Source organism: Aquarana catesbeiana, linkage group LG01, assembly GCF_042186555.1.
Source record: "Aquarana catesbeiana isolate 2022-GZ linkage group LG01, ASM4218655v1, whole genome shotgun sequence".
Classification (NCBI taxonomy): domain Eukaryota; kingdom Metazoa; phylum Chordata; class Amphibia; order Anura; family Ranidae; genus Aquarana; species Aquarana catesbeiana.
Window position 1 is genome coordinate 924,376,738 of NC_133324.1, and position 20,625 is coordinate 924,397,362.

Genomic DNA, 20,625 nt, shown 5'->3' on the forward strand with positions numbered 1-20,625 from the left:
TAGCGCAGATAGATAAATACCCGATCAATGGCGGCATCTGAATGGATGCAGCTGCTTTTTGGCTAACAATTTTCCACCCTGCTCCTTTAGTTTATCAATTGAGGGATGTTAAGCTGGAGGGAGCAAAGACACTGTGCGCTAAGCACATTTTGGCTGATTCATCTGTAACTGGCCCAAGTTCAAACTGTATGGCTGACTTTAGAAGAGCGTTATAACTCTCGGAGTGGAGTTGTGGTTGGTTTGGGGGGTCCTCTAACTTGGTGTCCATCCTGTTAAGGGCACCAACAGCACTCCAGGGGTTTTCTGTGTAGCGAGAAGGGGTTATAACTCATGGGGTAGGGGTCTTCTAACTTGGTGTCCATCCTACTAAAGGCACCAATAGAACTCTTTGGGTTTTTTGTGTACCTAGAAGTGCTTAAACCTCGGGGTGCTGTGGTGGTTGGGTTGTGTTCTTCTAGATTGGCGTTTATCCTGCTAAGGACACCAATCGCACTGCAGGAGTTTTCTGTGTACCCAAAAGGGGTTATAACTCATAGGCTGGGGTGTTGGGGGTCCTCTAATTTGGCGTCCATCCTGCTAAGGGCACCAATACTATGCCAGGTGTCTTCTGCGTACCCAGAAGGAATTCTTATTTGTGGGGTGTGGTGTTGGAGGGTTGGGGGACCTCTGTTTATCCTGGTAAGAGCACCAGTAGCACTTCAGGGGTTTTCTGTGTATCCAGAAGGGGTTATAACTCATGGGGTGGGTCGGGCGGTTGTGGGTCCTCTAACTTGGCGTCCATCCTACTAAGGGCCCCAATAGCACTTCAGGGGGATTTCTGTGTACCCGGAAGGGGTTATAACTCATGGGGTCGGGGTTCTCTAACTTGGTGTCCATCCTGCTAAGGGCATCAGTAGCATTACAGGGTTTTCTGTGTACCCGGAAGAGGTTTTAACTCATGGGTTGAGGAGTTGGGAGTCCTCTAATTTTGGTTTCCATCCTGCTAAGGGCACCAATAGCATGCCAGGGGCCTTCTGTGTACCTAGAAGGAATTATTACTCATGGGGTGGGGGGTTCTCTATTTTGGCGTTTATCCTGTTAAGGGCACCGATAGCACTCAAGGGGTTTTCTGTGTAGCCAGAATTTTCTGCCCTGCTCCTTTAATTTATCATTTGATGTAAAGCAAGAGGGGGTCAACAAGACCATCCACTAAGCAAAATTTGGCTGGTTCATCTGGAACCAGCCCTAGTTGAACAGTGTGGCCGGCTTCAGAAGGGGTTGTAACTATCTGGGTGTTGTTTGGCATGGGGGTCCTCTAACTTGGCATCCATCCTGCTAAGAGTACCAATAGAACTCTATGGGTTTTCTGTGTACCCAGAAGGGGTTATAACTCATGGGGTGGGAATCCTCTAGCTTGGCATCCATTCTGCTAAAGGGCACCAACAGCACTCTGAGTCTTCTGTGTACCCATATGAACACACAGGGAAAGTGATGGTACAAGAGTTATCAAATTCCTCTCTTTTTTTTCATCATTTGAAGAGTAGTGTCCTTGTTCTATCTATCCTTTCATTTGGGGCTATGTACGGCTTGATTTAAAGCCGTCTTTCTGATCCGTCATAGGAAAAGGTTATTTACCGAAAGAAGAGACAACAATAGCAAGGCACATGTTTTATCTTTCGTGTTGTGTACGTCTCAATATAATCTCATCGTTATTTTATCTTTTCTTCTGCGCCGAGCACTGACCTTCCGCCTATTGTCACCGCTTCTAGCTGGAGCCAATTACAGGCTGGGAGAAGTGATCGCTGTAGACATGAACTCCCCGCTAGATAAAAATATACAGCAAGAGAAGCGGGAAAGGAAATCTAGATAAAGGACGTCCAATTGTACAGTTCTGCTATCTCCATTCATCATTCAGTGTTTTGCTGTGGACATGACAGACATGTCTCCAAGTTTCTTTTCACAGATGTTGCCGGAGTGTTTGTAAAGAGGGATCTTTTCTGTTTTCTTTTATTCTTTTGTGTGGCAGCTATGTACTGTTCTGCAGCTCTATACAGAGGGCTTTGAAAGTATTCAAATTGTATCTGTCCCTGCACCCATCAAGCAAACTATATTGCATGAAAATGTGCCAAGGGTATTTATTTATACCACAGCTTTAATCCCAGATCTGGGGGGGGGGGGGGGGGACACTTTCAATGGGTGAGGATGGCATCCCTTGCCCTGCCACCTTCCTTCCTGCAGCCTCTTGGGGCATGTCACCAAAGATGAGCTCCGGAGTGTTCGCACACTCCACGTGCAGAGCCCGCCAGGAAGTCGGCACGGCGCTGCGCTAATCACAAGCAGTGAGCCGCACATCGGGAAAATGTCTCACTGCCTGTGATTAGCGCAGCGCAGTGCCGACTTCCTGACGGGCTCTGCACGTGGAGTGTGCGAACACGCTGGAGCTCATCCTTACATGTCACATGTCCTAGGTGGTTGGAGGACGATTCCCAAAGCCCTGCGCATGCTCACGCACATGCAGTGGAAAGCTGGGTGTGGTTCCTCAGGAAGCTACAGCCGGCTCTCCGTATCCAAGATGTTGGCTCTGGTGACCCCCAGCAGTAAAAAGAATCGGCTGCGGGAAGATAGCGATGGACCCTTATCTTTAAAGGTCAACAGCTACAGTATTTCATAAAATCAAGCTGAAGTTCCTCTTGAAAGTGTTTATTAAACCCACAACAGTAAAATCAGTCTGTATATGCAGTAAAGCATGCTTGTTATACTCGCTGTGGAACCTAAGGGGTTAATCCTCTGCATTGTGTAAAAAAGGCTGTTTGATCCTGTTTTCTCTGATCCTCCCCTTCTTCCACAGTCCCCAATCCGTCTCCTGATGGAACAGAGCCTTGGGGGCAGGATGCACATGCTCAATTTGTCGTGTATTGCTAGAGAGGTTTTTTTTCTTCTTTTTGGGAGATTGCATGTGATCAGCACAGGGCCAATCAGCACTGTCCAGAGTCCGGGTCTTGCAGTGTCATAGGACAGTCAGAAAACTCCCCCTACAAGCTTTAACCAGTTCTTGGCTGGACACTGATAGAAGTCACAAGACTGCTCTAACTGCTGATGAGAAAAAGGTATTTAGCAGTTTATATTTACTAAAATTAATTTAATTTCCACGTTCAGGCTGCGGTCGTAGAATGATGTTATCAAATACGGTGCCGGGCTAATAATCCTGCATTGTACATAATGATTGGGACTGCCAGAGTGGCGGAGAGTGACATAACCTGTAGGATAAGAGTGTTCCTTAATATGGTTTCTTGGTGATCTTCAATCCCCATTTTTTTCAGTTTATGCGTGACCTTAAAGTGATTGTAAGGCTTCGTTTTTTTTTTTTTTTTAAATAACAAACATATCATACTTACCTCCACTGTGCAGTTAGTTTTGCACAGAGTGGCCCCGAACCTCCTCTTCTGGGGTCCCGCGGCGGTGCTGGTAGCTCCTCCCCGCCTTGTATAACGCTCTAGGAGAAGCGCTGTCCCGGGGGGGTGGGGGGCTACCTTGTGGATGTGCTCCCGAGTCCAGCATTCGGCGTCCATAAGTGTCGAATGTAGGACTCGCCCCCGGCGCCCGCGTCATTGGATTTGATTGACAGCAGCGGGAGCCAATGGCTGCGCTGCTATTAATCTATCCAAACAAGAGCCGAGACAACAGGCAGAGGGGAAGAGCACATCTCCGGCGGGGGGGAATACAGGACTCAGGTGAGTAAACCTGGGGGGCAGGTCAGTGACAGAAGTTTGTTCATCTTAATGCATGGGATGCATTAAGGTGAAAAAACATGGGGGTTTACAACCCCTTTAAGGAACTAGACCTGTTAATTTAGTTGGAGGCAACAGCATAGGGATACGGTTTTGACTTTGAACCACCCTGTGCACCAACTAATTATCGGTCATCCTGGGTGTCTTTTTATACTTTTTTAAGTTTCTTTCTATACGTTTTTAAAGAGAAAAAGCATTCATACAATCTCCTAAAACACTTTACTTTCATTAAGAAAATGCAAACTGTTCTCCAAATGGTGCCCCTGTACCTGTGTTCACTAAGCAGCAGTGCAGCCCCTTGGCATGGGACCTGAAATAGGGTTGCCACCTCATCCCTTTAAACCCAAACCCATATGAATTACACAGGTTCTGAGGCTAATTTCATGCAGATAAGGCACCAAGTGAGTTTAATTACCACCTTAATCAGCCACAGAACCTGTGTAATTATTATGTGTCCGGGTTTAAAGGGATGAGGTGGCAACCCTAACCTGAAAGCTAGTGAAGATCGCTGTAGTAGCGGTAACTACTACAGTGATTTCCAGTTTCCATGGGGATCCTAGTGATGTGGCACATATATACTTGCATTGATCCAAGCTGCACCAATGTAACTATGTAAAAATTGCAATAATGGAACTCTATTAAAAGAGGTATTTACCAATTTTAGTTCAGCAGATGCTACTCTTAGTAGCTGACAAATCTCACTATTCAAAGACCCCAGTCCACCGATCTTGGAATCTCCCTGGGGTGTTCTTATGTTTAGATGTTGGTTGTGAGCACTGAACTTACTCTTTCTGGAGAAGAGACTCTTGAGAGGGGATATGATTTCAATTTATAAATACCGTACTGGTGATCCCACAATAGGGATAGAACTTTTTTATGGAAGGGAGTTTAATAAGACTCATTACCACTCATTAAAATTAGAAGAAAAGAGGTTTAACCTTAGACTGTGTAGAGGGTTCTTTACTGTAAGAGCGGCAAGGATGTGGAATTCCCTTCCACAGGCGGTGGTTTCAGCGGGGAGCATCAATAGTTTCAAGAAACTATTAAATAAGCAACATACAGGGATATACAATGTAATACTGACATATAATCACACACATTGGTTGGACTTGATGTACTTGTTTTTTTACCTCAGTTACTATGTGTAACTATGTTGTGTTATAATCATGACCCTGTGTTGTCAGTTTTTTTTATTAATAAAGCTGTTTTCTTTGTTTGCAGGATTCGAACAGTGTGGTTGCCATTTTGCTAATCGAGTATAAAAGCTCCCTGCTCCCTCACCTGCCTATTCATTTCAGTCCCCCCGGCAGCTTTGTCACATTTGCACTTTTCCCCAAATCCAAGAGTTACCGGGTTTTCTACTCCCAGGTGAGATCAACACAAAGTGAAATGTTAAATAAAAAAACAGGTGTCCGTCAAAATCAGCATCTCACAAACTCTGACAGTTTGTGTCCCAAGGAAGGCGTCTCACATTCCTTCTGGGCAACTTTGGACAATTTTGTTTCACGGGGAAAGTTTCTGACTCCATAGGGCAGTTGAATCAATTCCCTGGATCATTATAGTCTGTTGATTTTTCCGAATGCGTACATTTTAAACAATTGTATGCTTGCAACCTTGTGACAACAGTTTTGGGAAGACCAATGGCCATGTTCTATCCAGTAGAGAAGTTTTTATGAACACGAACCCCACAGTTTATTTCTGGCACCTCATCCCAGAATAGAATAGTAGCAGGCAAAGAAATTTGGACTTTTTAGGTGCAAATCAATTGGAGAATATCAAATATAATATATAAAAAATTATTTTATTTTGAGGAGCAAAATAAGAATTTACACATTAAAAAGTCAGGAAAGGGGGTAGATACAAAGTGGCAAGTACTATTAATTACAGTCACAGTAACACGGCAATAGAAGATGAACTTCCCAACATGTTTCGCCCATGTGTCAAGCTTCCTCAGGGGATGCTGGTCGTCACATACAGAGTACAGTGCCTTCATGACAGTGGAGACGCATATGCATGAGAATTATGTCGAATATAAATGATTATATAAATTTGTGATCTAATCTATTCAATTCAATTTGTGCGTTTCTTGATAGAAGGCACTGTACTCTGTATGTGACCAGCATCCCCTGAGGAAGCCCGACACATGGGCGAAACATGTTGGGAAGTTCATCTTCTATTGCTATGTTACTGTGACTGTAATTAATTGTACTTGCCATTTTGTATCTACCCCCTTTCCTGACTTTTTAATGTGTAAATTCTTGTTCTGCTCCTCAAAATAAAATAATTTTTTATATATTATATTTGATTTTCTCCAATTGATTTGCACCTAAAAAGTCCCAATTTATTTGCCTACATGTTCTATCCAGTTTCATATCCTTTAACCCCTTGGAACTGGCTCTTGCCGGCCCTTTAAGGGGTTTGGCATTCCGGGAGGCGGAGCGGGGCTTGTAAACCGCCGTGATTGGATGTCACTGCAGTCACATGATCGGAAAACTCCCAATCGTAAAAAGCGATCAGGAGCTTCTCGTGAGCCGCTGGTCACTGTACCGGGAGCATGCAGAATATGCGGTCCCTCAGCGCCAAGGTCCGGCCATCGAGAGACCACATATTTGCGTGTGCTCCGTGCCTAGGAGTGAAGGGCTTATTCACACTAGGTGCGGGAATGCTCACAAAAGCATGTGTTTTCCTGCACCGCACAGAAATGCTCTAAATTTTGCAAATGCACATACATTTTTAATGGCACCCCCACACATCTAGCAAATGCGGGTTCGTTTGCAGGTGTCAAGATTCATAGTACTGCAGTACCACGTAGTTTGGTGCGGTGCAATTTTAAACATTGTTTTTGCATTACTTTCTGCACATTCCAGCATGTTGGGAAGTCATTGAAATTATTGGGCTTCCCAAAACACACCATGCAGGGATATGCAAATAAAACAAAACGCATGTTGAGACACACATTGGGGTTGATCTTACTAAAGGCAAAAAGACAGTCCCCTTTGCAAGTGCAGTTGCTCCAGAGCTTAGTAAATGAGATACAGCTTCATTTTTGCTTGCACGTGATTGGATAATGGAAGTCAGCATAGCTTTCCTTCATTTACTAAGCTCTGGAGCAACTGCACTTGCAAAGTGCTCAGTCTATTTGCCTTTAGTAAATCTAGCCTATTAGGTTGTGGGCTTGCCCTTGGACATGGTGGGGAATTCAGTGATGTTACAACTTTCTGTTGGCGATATGGCCCCTTGAAATATCCTGTGCCAAGTTCGGGAAAGCCTTGTAATAGTTTTCCATAGCTTTTCGACCTTTGTGGCAGATTCAGGTAGTCGTCATTTTTTGCCGCTATGGCTGTGACCGATTCTAAAAAGCAAACTGATGCTAATTAACCCTTGCATGACTAAGCCTATTTCTGACATTTGTTTTTTACAAGTTAAAATCCGTATTTTTTGCTAGAAAATTACTTGAAACCCCAAAAATGTGTGTGTATATATAGATATATATAGATATAGAGATATAGATATATATCTCTATATCTATATATATATATATATATAGATATATATATATATATATATATATATCTATATATATATATATATATATATATCTATATGTGTATAGATATATATATATATCTCTATATCAGGGAATCTAGAAAATAAAATGGCGATCGTTGCAATATTTTATGTCACACTGTATTTGCGCAGCGGTCTTTCAAACGCAATTTTTTAGGGAAAAAAAGACCCTTTCATGAATTAAAAAAATACTAAACAGTAAAGTTAGCCCAATTTTTTTGTATAATGTGAAAGATGATGTTACGCCGAGTAAATGGATACCTAACATGTCACACTTTGAAATTGCGCACACTCGTGGAATGATGACAAACTACGGTGCCTAAAAATCTCCATAGGCAACGCTTTAATAAAAAAAAACAGGTTAGAGTTACAGAGGAGGTCTAGTGCTAGAATTATTGCTCTCACTCTGACGATCGCGGCGATACCTCATGTGTGATTTGAACACCATTTACGTATGTGGGCGCGACTTGCGTGTGCGTTTAATGCCTCCAAAGACAGATTTCTGTAAAAAATGTTATAATAAAAAATAGTTTTTTTTGCAAAAGAAAAATAACAAACCTGTTCTAACGTAAAATGTTATAAGGAAATTACTTTAAACAACTACTGAGAAATTTAAGTAGTTACCGAACAATCGAAAAAATACAGCATTTGTTTTTTAATGCTAAATTCCTAGTGAATTGAACTTTCACAACTGATTTACCGCATTCGTTATTTTACCGCATTTTATTCACCGTTATTTACATCTCAGTGAATTGACCCCTTATGTGTGCAAGGACACATAGGCTTACACAGCAGGGCATTTTAGAGGCAGAAAAAAGTCAAAAGCCCTTAAAGTGGTTCTAAAGGCAGAAGGTTTTCTATCTTAATGCATTAAGATAAAAAGGCTTCTGTGTGCAGCATCCACCCCAGCATCCCCTAATACTTACCTGAGGTCCCTCTCTGTCTAGTGATGTCCACGAGTGTCTCAGCCGTCCGATATTCTCCTTCCTGATTGGTTGAGACACAGCAGCAGTGCTATTGGCTCCCACTGCTGTCAATCAAAGTTAGCTAGCCAATCAAGGAGGAGAGCGGGCAGAGTTCCGTGTCTGAATGGACAGAGGAAGCTGTGACTCGGCTTGGGTGCCCCCATAGCAAACTTCTTGCTGTGGGGGCACTGAACAGGAGGGAGGAGCCAGGATCACAGAAGAGGGACCTGAAAAGAGGAGGATCTGGGCTGCTCTGTGCAAATCCACCACACAGAGCAGGTAAGTATGACATGTTTGTTCTTTTTAAACAAACAAAAAAAAAAAAAAGCAAGACTTGAGTATCACTTTAAAAGTGGAGTACTTAAACCTTTGTGTGCACTTAGAAGTTCAGTCTTTAAAATTCCAATTTTCAGTTTACCATCAATGCAAAGTGAAGCCAGCATCAGAGGGGCGCACAGAAAAGCATTTTCTTGCTGGCATAGGAAATTTTTTTAGACAACAGATTCAAATGGTAGGCTTATTATTATTATTTTTTTTATCTTTTATTTTTTTATTTCTTTATGAATTAGGCCCCTTTCACACTGGGGCGGTTTGCAGGCGGTATTGCGCTAAAAATACCGCCTGCAAACCGCCCCTAAACAGCCTCCGCTGTTTGTTCAGTGTGAAAGCCCGAGGGCTTTCACACTTAAGCGGTGCGCTGGCAGGACAGTGAAAAAAGTCCTGCAAACCGCTTCTTTGGAGCGGTGAAGGAGCGGTGTATTCACCGCTCCTGCCCATTGAAATCAATGGGACAGCGCGGCTATACCGCGGCTATAGCCGTGCTGTACAAGTGATTTTAACCCTTTTTCAGCCGCCAGCGGGGGTTAAAACCGCACCGCTAGCGGCCGAATACAGCTACAAGAACGACGGTACAGCAGCGCTAAAAAGAGCGCTGTTGTACCGCCGACGCCCCCACCGCCCCAGTGTGAAAGGGGCCTTAGAGAATGGTCATGTGGCAATTATATAAACGTCTATTTCTGATAGAACCAGAGTTTCCTTGTAATAGTTCTGTTAATTGCCATTGAGTAACACCTTTTTTTATCTTGTGTGACTCCATTTAGGTACTGAAACATTGGCAGCAGCACTCTGAGGATTCTGGAGTCTCCCTACAAGTGATTCAGGAGCACCAGTTCTCCGAGGAGCAAAGAAAAATGTAATTCCCGTGTCTTACTTACTGCTTCCACTTCTGTCCTCGCTGTGGCCTACACGGGAGGTTTTTATTTGAGGATTTACCAAAAAAAAGCTTTGGGTATCAGCAGCTAAAACCATTGAGTGATCACTTTGAAGCTAAGAGCTGATACTGGACACTGCAGAAGAAACACAACTCTGCGCCTGCATTTTTTGTTATTTTTAAAGTGGAGGGCCACCCTAAAATAAAAAATTGCATCAAAAATCTTTAAAAAAATTAAAAAAAAAAAAAAAAGTTTAACTTACCTGAAACCCTTGTTGCTAGGCAGTCTTCCTAATCTGCCTCTTCCTATTCTGCGGCGCTTCCTCCTCCTCGGCGAGCAGCCCCGTTGCCTTCTGGGAACTGTGTGTGTCCCAGAAAAACACGGGGCCATTCACAAAGCGCCGCGTGACTCGCGCATGCGCAGTAGGAAACTGGCAGTGAAGCCGCAAGGCTCCACTGCCTGTTTCCGTTCGTTAAGATGGAGGCGCCGGCGGCCGATCCGATGGAAGGATCGGCCCTCAGGGGGTTGACATCGCGGGCTCGCTGGACAGGTAAGTGTCCTTATTAAAAGTCAGCAGCTACAGTGTTTGTAGCTGCTGACTTTTAAAAAAAAAAATGTTGTGGCCGGAACCCCGCTTTAACCACTTGCCAACCAGGCTTTTTCTGGCACTTCTTGTTTACAAGTTTAAATCAATATATTTTGCTAGAAAAATACTTATAACCCCCAAACATTATACGTTTTTTTTTTTTTTTTTTTTTTTTTTTTATTCAGAGACCCTAGGGAATAAAATGGCGATCGTTGCAATTTTTTATGTCACACGGCATTTGCACAGCGGTTTTGCAAACACAATTTTTTTGGAAATAAAATACGCTTTAATGAATTAAAAAAAAAAAAAAAAACACAATAGATACCCCAATTTTTTTGTATTATGTGGAAGATGATATTAAAGCGGAGTTCCACCCAAAAATGAAACTTCCGCTTTAAGGGAGGTGATCCCCTGACATGCTACATTTGGCACGTCATTTTTTTTTGGGGGGGGGGGGGGAGCGGATACCTTCTTTTTAGAAGGTCCCAGCTCCCACTTCCTCCCGGCGTACCGTGGCGCCCGAAGGGAGATCACCTCTCCCCCCCACAGGTCCCAGATGATTGCGCGGCCAGCCACAGTGCGCCACGCGGTTCGCTCATGCGCAGTGCGTTTCTGGCTGTGAAGCCACAGCCGGGCACCCCAAAGTTACAATGCTGGCGCCACAGAGAGGATGGAGAGAGGAGCAGAGCTTCGTTCGCATCGCTGGATCCTGGGACAGGTAAGTGTCCGATTTTATTAAGTCAGCAGCTTCACTTTTTGTAGCTGCTGACTTTTAAATGTGTGGAACTCCGCTTTTCTCTACAATTTCCAAACTCATTATATACTGCTGGAGTGAAAAATCGAATATGTTATTATTTATGGTATTAAGGTTTGAAAATGCACTACATAGACCAGTGTTAATTATGATGCCAAATTTCAATTTAGTTTTAGTCGTACTCTTTTTGCCGAAAATGGCATTTTAGTTTTAGTCATATTTTAATCTCAATTGTTTTAGTTTTAGTCGTATATTAGTCGACTAACATAGTGTTCATTTAGTCGTCGAAAATGTTCTAGTCGACAAAATTCACACTGATCCTGATGCAGTGGCTGTGTCCCAATTAACATGAATGGGTATGCCTGCATGGGGATGCACAGAGTGCCTGTGCAACCTCATGTGGGCTAATACAGCCCTCGCATGCATGTGCACTGTAATAAGCCCGTGTGAATGAGGCCTAGCACGCACAATGTCGGCAAGAGTAGTTAAAGCGGATTTCCACCCAACAGTGGAACTTCCGCTCAGGGGAGACAGGATACCCGTCTTTTAACTGTTATCCTTTTCCACCCCCGGGTGCCTCAGCCACGGCTATTGACGTCACGGCTGGGGCTCCCTCCTCCTTCTTCCCCTGTCGTTGGGCCAGTAGGAGAGAGGAGCGCGGCCTCGCGCATGCGCAGTAGGGTTCCCAGTGTGAAGCCGAAAGGCTACACTGCCGGGTACCCCTACGCACAATGACGGCGGCAGCACCTGACAGCTGATGGAAACCTCTGTGGTGCCGACATCGCTGGGCTCCAGGACAGGTAAGTGTCCTATTATTGAAAGCCAGCAGCTGCAGTATGTGTAGCTGCTGTTTTTTAATGTATTTTTATCTTTTTGGGCAGTCTCCCGCTTTAACTACTTGCCGACCAGCCACGTTCATTGGTACTCCCTACGTGATTCGTCATATCTGTTCCCTCTTTAAGGGCTCTAAGGGGGCGCCTGCGACGCCGGAGCCGATGCATGTGGCTGGTGGCAGCGATGTCCACCAGCGACCTGTCAGTGTAAACAGATCTCCGTTCTGACAGGGAAATAGAGAGAGATCTGCTGTTCCTAGTGATCAGGAACACCGATCTCCCTGTACTCCCCAGTCAGTTCCCTCCCCCCACAGTTACAAACGCCTCCCTAGAGAACACTTAACCCCTTGATTGACCCCCTAGTGTTAACCCCTTCCCTGCCAGTGACATTTATACAGTAATCAGTGACTATTTTTAGCTCTGATCGCTGTATAAATGTCAATGGTGTCCGATCTGTCCGCCGCAATGTCGCAGTCCCACAAAAAATTGCTGATCACCGCCATTACTAGTAAAAAAAATAATAATGCCATAAAAAATATATCTCCTATTTTGTTGACGCTATAACTTTCAATATCAGTATACACTTATTGGGATTGCAAAAATATGTAGAAGAATACACATTGGCCTAAATTTATAAAAATGTGTTTGTTTTTTTTTATTTATTTTTTTGGGATATTTATTATAGCAAAAAGTAAAACATATATTTTTTTTTTTCAAGATTGTTGATCTTTTTTTGTTTATAGCGCACAAAATAAAAACTGCAGAGGTGATCAAATGCCACCAAAAGAAAGCTCTGTTTTTTGGGGAAAAAAAGGACGTGAATTTTGTTTGGGTACACCGTTGCATGACCGCGCAATTGTCAGTTAATGCGACGCAGTGCCATATCGCAAAAAAATGGCCCAGTCATTAAGGGGCAAATCTTCCAGTTCTTAAGTGGTTAATCACGATGCATGATTGCGCAGTGCGTTTTCTCTGTTGATTGAACCATGAAGAGCCTTGTACAGCACCCTGCTATCCCCTCCACCAGCCATGATCTGCCTACATTCTATAAACAAGCAGAGAGACCCAGTGATTAGTTCTCCAGACCTAAAATAAGTTGTGCAATGAAAACAGAACAGTTTTAATTGACAAATTTCATTGGTATGATGATGGTGGAGACCAGGAAAGGCAAAATATAGGTAGATTCAACTTTTAACTGTTGGTTGTAATTGTACATTTCTTTTCTTTATTTTTTTTTAGTTACTTGAACATGCAGAATCTGTATGAGACTTTATCCTTTCCTACAACAGAAAGATGGAGTCTGAGGAAGAAGATATCCACTAACCTGCCAGATCTGGAAAGGTGAGCTGTAAACCAATTCAGTCCCTGTCCTTGTATTAGATTTAGATTTATACATTTGATGGTTTTTTCAGTTGAAGTATTTTAGCTCTACACTATATTATTGATTTCAGATGTTTGGTTTATTTACCAAGTGCTGGCTAGCTGTATATAGTATAAGGCCCCTTTCACTTGCTCAATGGGGGAGATGGCTCTGCTGATCCCCGATGAGCAGGCGGATGACAGGCCCACACGGACACAGTCCCGCTCTCCTCTATGGGACAATTGGATATAAACGGACCCACCTGTCAGTTTCCATCCAATCCGCCGGATGGATGGGGAATCTGACCACCATCTGTCTGTTTTTGGCGGACAGGATTGGATGGCGGCGGGTGTCAGTGGACATCCGCCGCTTCATAGCAGAGACTGGAGCCCGCGTGACAGGGACCTAACTTTCTATCTTGGTCGCAGCACAGGAGTAAAAAGCAAAATATATGCCCGAGGGCGAGGTCGGGTGTTGCAGTGGATAATGTGTGTCTGCTGATGTGTGTTGTGCTGCAATTCATTGTACTAACTCATTGCTGATTTTTTTTTTTTTTTTAATATAATTATTAAGTATAAGAATTTCAATGTCCAACTGTATCTCACGGCCTTACTGCTTTCTTCTCAACCCATATTTTATGTTTGTAACTGATTGTAAGGCCTCATTCACACTTACATTGTCTTAAGCCCCATATACACTATTAGATTTTCTGCAGATTTTTGTCTTCAGATTTACCAAAACCATATAATATATGAGGTCAAACCTTAAGAAGTTTCAATTTGTATGCACTCAGGCAGGCCCTTGCATTACATGGTTTTGGTAAATCTGAAGACAAAAATCTGCAGAAAATCTAATAGTGTGTATATAGCTTAACACTGATCAGCCTCTGACTAGACCTCTGAAGGTATACTGTGGTATCTGGCACCAAGCCGTCAGTAGCAGGTACTTGTTTTTCCAGCACATCCCACAGATGTTTCATTGGATTGAGTCCTGGAGAATTTGGAGGCAAAGTCAACACCTCAAACTCTTTTTGTTCCTAAAACCATTCTTGAATTAATCAGACCAGGTCACCTTCCTCCATTGCTCCGTGGTCCAGTTCTGATGCTCACATGCCCATTGTAGGCACTCTTGTGGACACGGGTCAGCATGGGAACCCTGACCGGTCTTTGGCTATGCAGCCCCATACACAACGAACTGCGATGCATTGCGTGTTTTGCCACCTTTCTATCAGAACCAACAATAAAGTGGAAGTCCAGTCAAAAATGAAAAATTTTCTTTTAATTATACGTAAAATATCTTTATCTTTTGACATTATTCATTTTCTGTATAGCTGATTGCCAAGCTTAGAAAGTCTAATCAAACTAAACAATCAGCTTCTTCCTGTTCTTCAGGGACAACCTTATTTCCCGTTATCTGAATACTTTGGTGCAACTTTTGATGTGACTTTGATCCAGAGAGTGTAAAGTTGGATCAAAGCTGCACTCTAAATTGCACAGCTTTGGAGTCGCACTAGTGGAAACGTAGCCTAAAGCCTTGTACGGACGATCGGATTTTCAGGAAGACAAAGCAGGGGACTTTTGTCCCGAAGGGCGTGTGCCAGGAACTTGTCTTGCATACAAACGGTACACAATTGTTGGCCAACAAACACGAACGTAGTGACGTACTATGAGGAATTTCAGCTCTTGAGCGCCACCCTTTGGGCACCTTCTGCTAATGTCGTGTTTGGTGAGCATTGATTCCAAGCATGCGTGTTTGTACTTTGGACTTTTGTGTGACGGATTTGTGTACATACGATACGAAAATCTGACATCAGACCGTTGTCCGCGGAAAATTTACTAGCCTGCCATCCAACTTGTTGGCGGAAAGTTGGACAACAGTTGTCTGGAGCGTACTAAAGGTTGGATTTTAGGCAAACAGTCTGTCATCACACAATTCGCATCCGAAAATCTGATCATGTGTACGAGGCTTAAGGCTAGAGTTTCGACTTTGGAGTATGACTTTACTGCGACTTTAAGTGCAGCTCTGGTCCAACTTTACACTCTCTGGATCAAAGTCGCATTGCAGGTACCTTTTCAAAGTCGCATTGATGGGGACGGGTGCCATTGAAATCAATGGGCTGTGACTTGTCATGCAACGTTATGGGGCCAAAGTCACATGACAAAGTCACACTCGTGTAAACGCAGAGCCTTAGTGTGGTTGCCTGTACTGTGATCATTGTAGACTGTGAGCTGAGACCCCAGAGCACTCCCCCCCCCCTGTCCCGCTCCCTTCTCCTGTGCACAGCTATACTGTATATGTGCACTGCACCCCCTACCCCCTTGTGGATGGGTCATTTTTTTATTTCTTCATTTTCTCATGAATTAGGATTTACAATGCATCCTAACTGATGAGAGAACACTGGGCGGGAACCTATGATCAGCTCCTCCCATCCTGTATATGCCCACTGGCTACACAGGAACAGTTTCCCTCCCTCTCAGTGATGTCACTTGCTTTCAGTATCCACACCCACTGGCTGCTCTTAGACTCAGAAGGAAGTAGATTTGAAATCATGTGACAGCACTGGATACTGCCAAATAAAGGTAGAAAAACTGGGATTTTTTTCATTTTGAGGCCTAAGGCTGAACTTGGCTCACATTAATGATTGCAGGGTGAGATTTTAAGTGTAATGCCCCGTACACACGGTCGGATTTTCCGATGGAAAATGTCCGATCGGAGCGTGTTGTCGGAAATTCCGACCGTGTGTGGGCTCCATCGGACATTTTCCATCGGATTTTCCGACACACAAAGTTGGAGAGCAGGAGATAAAATTTTCCGACAACAAAATCCGTTGTCAGAAATTCCGATCGTGTGTACACAAATCCGACGGACAAAGTGCCACGCATGCTCAGAATAAATAAAGAGATGAAAGCTATTGGCCACTGCCCCGTTTATAGTCCCGATGTACGTGTTTTACGTCACCGCGTTTAAAACGATCGGATTTTCCGACAACTTTGTGTGACTGTGTGTATGCAAGACAAGTTTGAGCCAACATCCGTCGGAAAAAATCCTAGGATTTTGTTGTCGGAATGTCCGAACAAAGTCCGACCGTGTGTACGGGGCATTAGGATGGACTTCCACTTTAACTTTTTCAGCAATTTGAGCTACAGTAGCTCTTCTATTGGATCAGATTACACAGGCCAGTCTTCGCTGCCCACATGCATCAATGAGCCTTGACCAACCATGAGCATGTCGCCGGTCCACCAGTTTTCCTTCCTTGGACCACTTTTGGTCGGTCCTGACCCCTGCAGACCGGCAACATCCCACAAGCGTTGCAGTTTTGGAGTTGCTCTGACCCGTCGTCTAGCCATTAGAATTTGGCCCTTGTTAAAGTCACTGAAATCCTTAGAGCCCTTGCACACTGGGGCGGGGGGCGGCGTCGGCGGTAAAACGCTGCTATTATTAGCGGCGTTTTACCGTCGGTATGCGGCCGCTAGCGGGGCGGTTTTACCCCCCGCTAGCGGCCGAGAAAGGGTTAAATACCACCGCAAAGCGCCTCTGCAGAGGCGTATTGCCGGCGGTATAGCCGCATTGATTTCAATGGGCAGGAGCGGTAAAGGAGCGGTATACACACCGCTCCTTCACCGCTCCGAAGATGCTGCTGACAGGACTTTTTTTACCGTCCTGCCAGCGCATCGCTCCAGTGTGCAAGCCCTCGGGGCTTTCACACTGGGATGACAGCAGCGGCACTTTCGGGGCGGTTTGTAGGCGCTATTATTAGCGCAATAGCGCCTGCAAACCGCCCCAGTGTGCAAGGGCTCTTACTCTTCTCCTTTTTTTTTTTTTTTTTTTCTGCTTTCAACACATCAACTTCAGGGGCAACATGTTCACTTGTTGCCTGATTGATCCCACTATCTTTCAGATGTCTTTGTAACAAGATGATCAATATTATTTACTTTACCGGTCAGTGGTTGTAATGGCTGATTGGTGTATATAGGTGTAGAGCACTTTGCCAATCACATATAAATGCTAACATGACCTGGCACTAGCACGCTGCGGAACCTATCCCTACCATCAGGAGCTCTGGTGAAAATGCTTAGACCCCACTAGGACCGAAACAACTAATCGATAACTAATCGATTATGAAATTAATTGATTACTATTTTCATAATCGATCGGCTAGTAACATAATGGGGTTAAAAAAACTAAAATGAGCCCTTTTAGAGTACAAAAAGAGCAAATAATCACTACTGTAAAGATTACTTTCACTGTTGCACATTAAAAAAATGAACCCCTTACAGTAGCGATTATTTGCTTTTTTTTGTACTATAAAGGGCTATTATTTATTTATTTTTTTTAACCCCCATTATGTTACTAAACATTTTAGACCTGGTTCACACCTATGTGTGTTTTTTGGTGCTTTTTGCAGAAACGCACTTCACTTCATTTAACGTTCACATCTATGCTTTTTTTTTTTTTTTTTAGCTGCTGCGTATTTGGAAAGGGTCAGAGACTTTTTTCATCGCAAAAACTGGCCTTTTTTGGTTCAATATACTTCAATGGAGAATCTGCAGAAAAGCATGTAATGTGTTTTTTGCAGCAGTTTGTGTGTTTTTTTTTAAAATCTGCCCAATAACAAATTGGCCCCCCAAAAAAGGCATAAAAAACGCAAATCGCCGCAAAATCACGTGCGCAAAAAATCAAAAAGCACTGCAGAAACAGATCAAAAGCAAACTGCATAGGTGTGTACCGAGCCTTATGCTGGCCACACGGATCAATTTTCAGACGAGAATATTCATAGGAAAAATCTTTGTACGTTCGCTGAATGAAAGAATGTTGTTTGAAATTTTCACTTGCTTATAACATTCTGTTTTAAAACGAATGTAATTTTTGAATGAAAACCACATACACTGTCTGAAAATTCCTTTGACCAAGAAGTTTTCTATTTATAAATTTTTCCGTCACTGTGGTTGAAAACAAACGTCGATTTGACCCCACTAACGATTAGAAAATTGAACGACGTTCTTAAAATTAAATTTTTTTTTTTTTTTTTTTTGAAGGAAGACATTGTTTTTGTATGGCCAGCATATAATATATTACCGTTCTGTTTGAAAATCTGCAAAACAGTCTAACTTTTTTTCTTTTAAATAAAAAAATATGATCTCTGAGTCTGATGATATTTACTAGATTCAACCTCTAATAGTATATACAGTAGATATCCTCTAATAGTATATATCTCCTCTAATAGTGTATATACAGTATATCTCTTCTGCCGTTATTCTCAGAGTGGATTAAAGATTTTACTCCCTATCCATATAGTTGGTTATTTATATTTACCACTGCATAGAGATATTTAAGAATAAATTGCCTTTTTTTTTAAACTTTACATATTAACTAAATTATACACCACTTTTTTTAAGGTTATTAACTGATTAATCAATTAATCAAAACAATAATCAACAATGTGTGTTGGTTCCCTATTAAGAAGTGTTTCAGCTATAGATAAAATACATATATGGCAGTTCAAGAATTTATATTTCTGTCTATCCAGTCCTTGTATTAAAACAGCACAGCCAGCCTGGATGAAGGATGGTTTGGCCTTCGTTCACCTCTGATTGGGCCTAGGTGGGTGAAATGTTTTAGGGGGCGGGTCTCAGGTGGGGATGTGCACAGCCAGTTCAGTAAAAATCATGAAAGCTGATTGGAGAAAAGCCAATGTACCACCAATATTTAAGAAAAGGGCCGAGATACATCCTTGGGAATTACAGACCAGTTAGCCTAACATCAATAGTATGCAAGCTCTTGGAGGGGATGATGAGGGACCATATACAAGATTTTAGTAATGAGAACAGTATCATTAGCAGTAATCAGCATGGATTCATGAAGAATCGTTCTTCCCAAACCAATCTACTAACCTTCTATGAGGAGGTGAGTTGCCATCTAGATAAAGGAAGGCCCGTAGACGTGGTGTATCTGGATTTTGCAAAAGAATTTGACACAGTTCCCCATAAACGTTTACTGTACAAATTAAGGTCCGTTGGCATGGGCCATAGGGTGAGTACATGGATTGAAAACTGGCTACAAGGGTGAGTTCAGAGGGTGGTGATAAATGGGGAGTACTCAGAATGGTCAGGGGTGGGTAGTGAGGTTCCCCAGGGTTCTGTGCTGGGACCAATCCTATTTAATTTGTTCATAAACGACCTGGAGGATGGGATAAACAGTTCAATCTCTGTATTTGCAGACGATACTAAGCTAAGCAGGGCAATAACTTCTCCGCAGGATGTGGAAACTTTGCAAGAAGATCTGAAAAAATTAATGGGGTGGGCGACTACATGGCAAATGAGGTTCAATGTGGAAAAATGTAAAATAATGCATTTGGGTGGCAAAAATATGAATGCAATCTATACACTGGGGGGAGAACCTCTGGGGGAATCTAGGATGGAAAAGGACCTGGGGGTCCTAGTAGATGATAGGCTCAGCAATGGCATGCAATGCCAAGCTGCTGCTAACAAGGCAAACAGAATATTGGCATTAAAAAGGGGATCAACTGCAGAGATAAAACGATAATTCTCCCACTCTACAAGACTCTGGTCCGGCCGCACCTGGAGTATGCTGTCCAGTTCTGGGCACCAGTCCTCAGGAAGGATGTGCTGGAAATGGAGCGAGTACAAAGAAGGGCAACAAAGCTAATAAAGGGTCTGGAGGATATTAGTTATGAGGAAAGGTTACAAGCACTGAACTTATTCTCTCTGTAGAAGAGACGCTTGAGAGGGGATATGATTGCAATTTATAAATACTGTACTGGTGACCCCACAATAGGGTTAAATTTTTTTGTGAAAGGGAATTTAATAAGACACGTGGTTATTCACTAAAATTAGAAGAAAAGAGGTTTAACCTTAAACTACGTAGAGGGTTCTTTACTGTAAGAGCGGCAAGGATGTGAAATTCCCTTCCACAGGAGGTGGTCTCAGCGGGGAGCATCGATAATTTCAAAAAACTATTAGATAAGCACCTGAACGACCACAACATACAGGGATATACAATGTAATACTGACATATAATCACACACGTAGGTTGGACCGGATGGACTTTTTTTAACCTCACCTACTATGTAACTATGTGACATCATCATAATGCGGCCTTCCTACATACATCCTGTGTACAGAGTAGGAATAGGCTCCTGGGGCCAACACTCAGCAAGCCCGCAGTGCTACACAGGGGCTACAGCAGCAACTTTGAAGTAGTGATATTTTTGGGGTGATTTACCAGTCAGCCCAGAGACCCGACTTTTCTCTGATTCAATAATAGAACACAGCCTGGTTACCTCCACACCCCCAGCCTGGGATTGAACAGTGAAGAACCAGGAAAAGTCAGTTAAAATCTAGGCCACCTTCTGACTTTACTGGCTGCATGCTTGTTTAGGTCAGTGGCTCAGACAGTGTGGAAAGGTGGAGCGCTAACTGGTGATTCCTATACAATACATGCTGATCCTTGTCTTCTTTGTTGTAAGTGCAATACAACCTTATTTTGTTAAATAAATGATTTAATTTACTGCACCATGAGAGCATTCCTTCCTCTCCCTCTCTATATGGCAAAACTGGAGCTT

The 20,625-nt window shown here is 43.1% G+C and overlaps 1 protein-coding gene across 1 annotated transcript in view; it reads left to right on the forward strand.

Moving 5' to 3' along the window:
* The window catches only part of DNAAF9 (dynein axonemal assembly factor 9), a 174,044-nt gene that overhangs the window by 98,844 nt on the left and 54,575 nt on the right, over window positions 1–20,625 (forward strand). Inside the window, 3 exon segments of the mRNA XM_073611027.1 lie at window positions 4,989–5,135; window positions 9,400–9,491; window positions 12,923–13,024. Coding sequence (XP_073467128.1) covers window positions 4,989–5,135; window positions 9,400–9,491; window positions 12,923–13,024 — 341 coding nt within the window.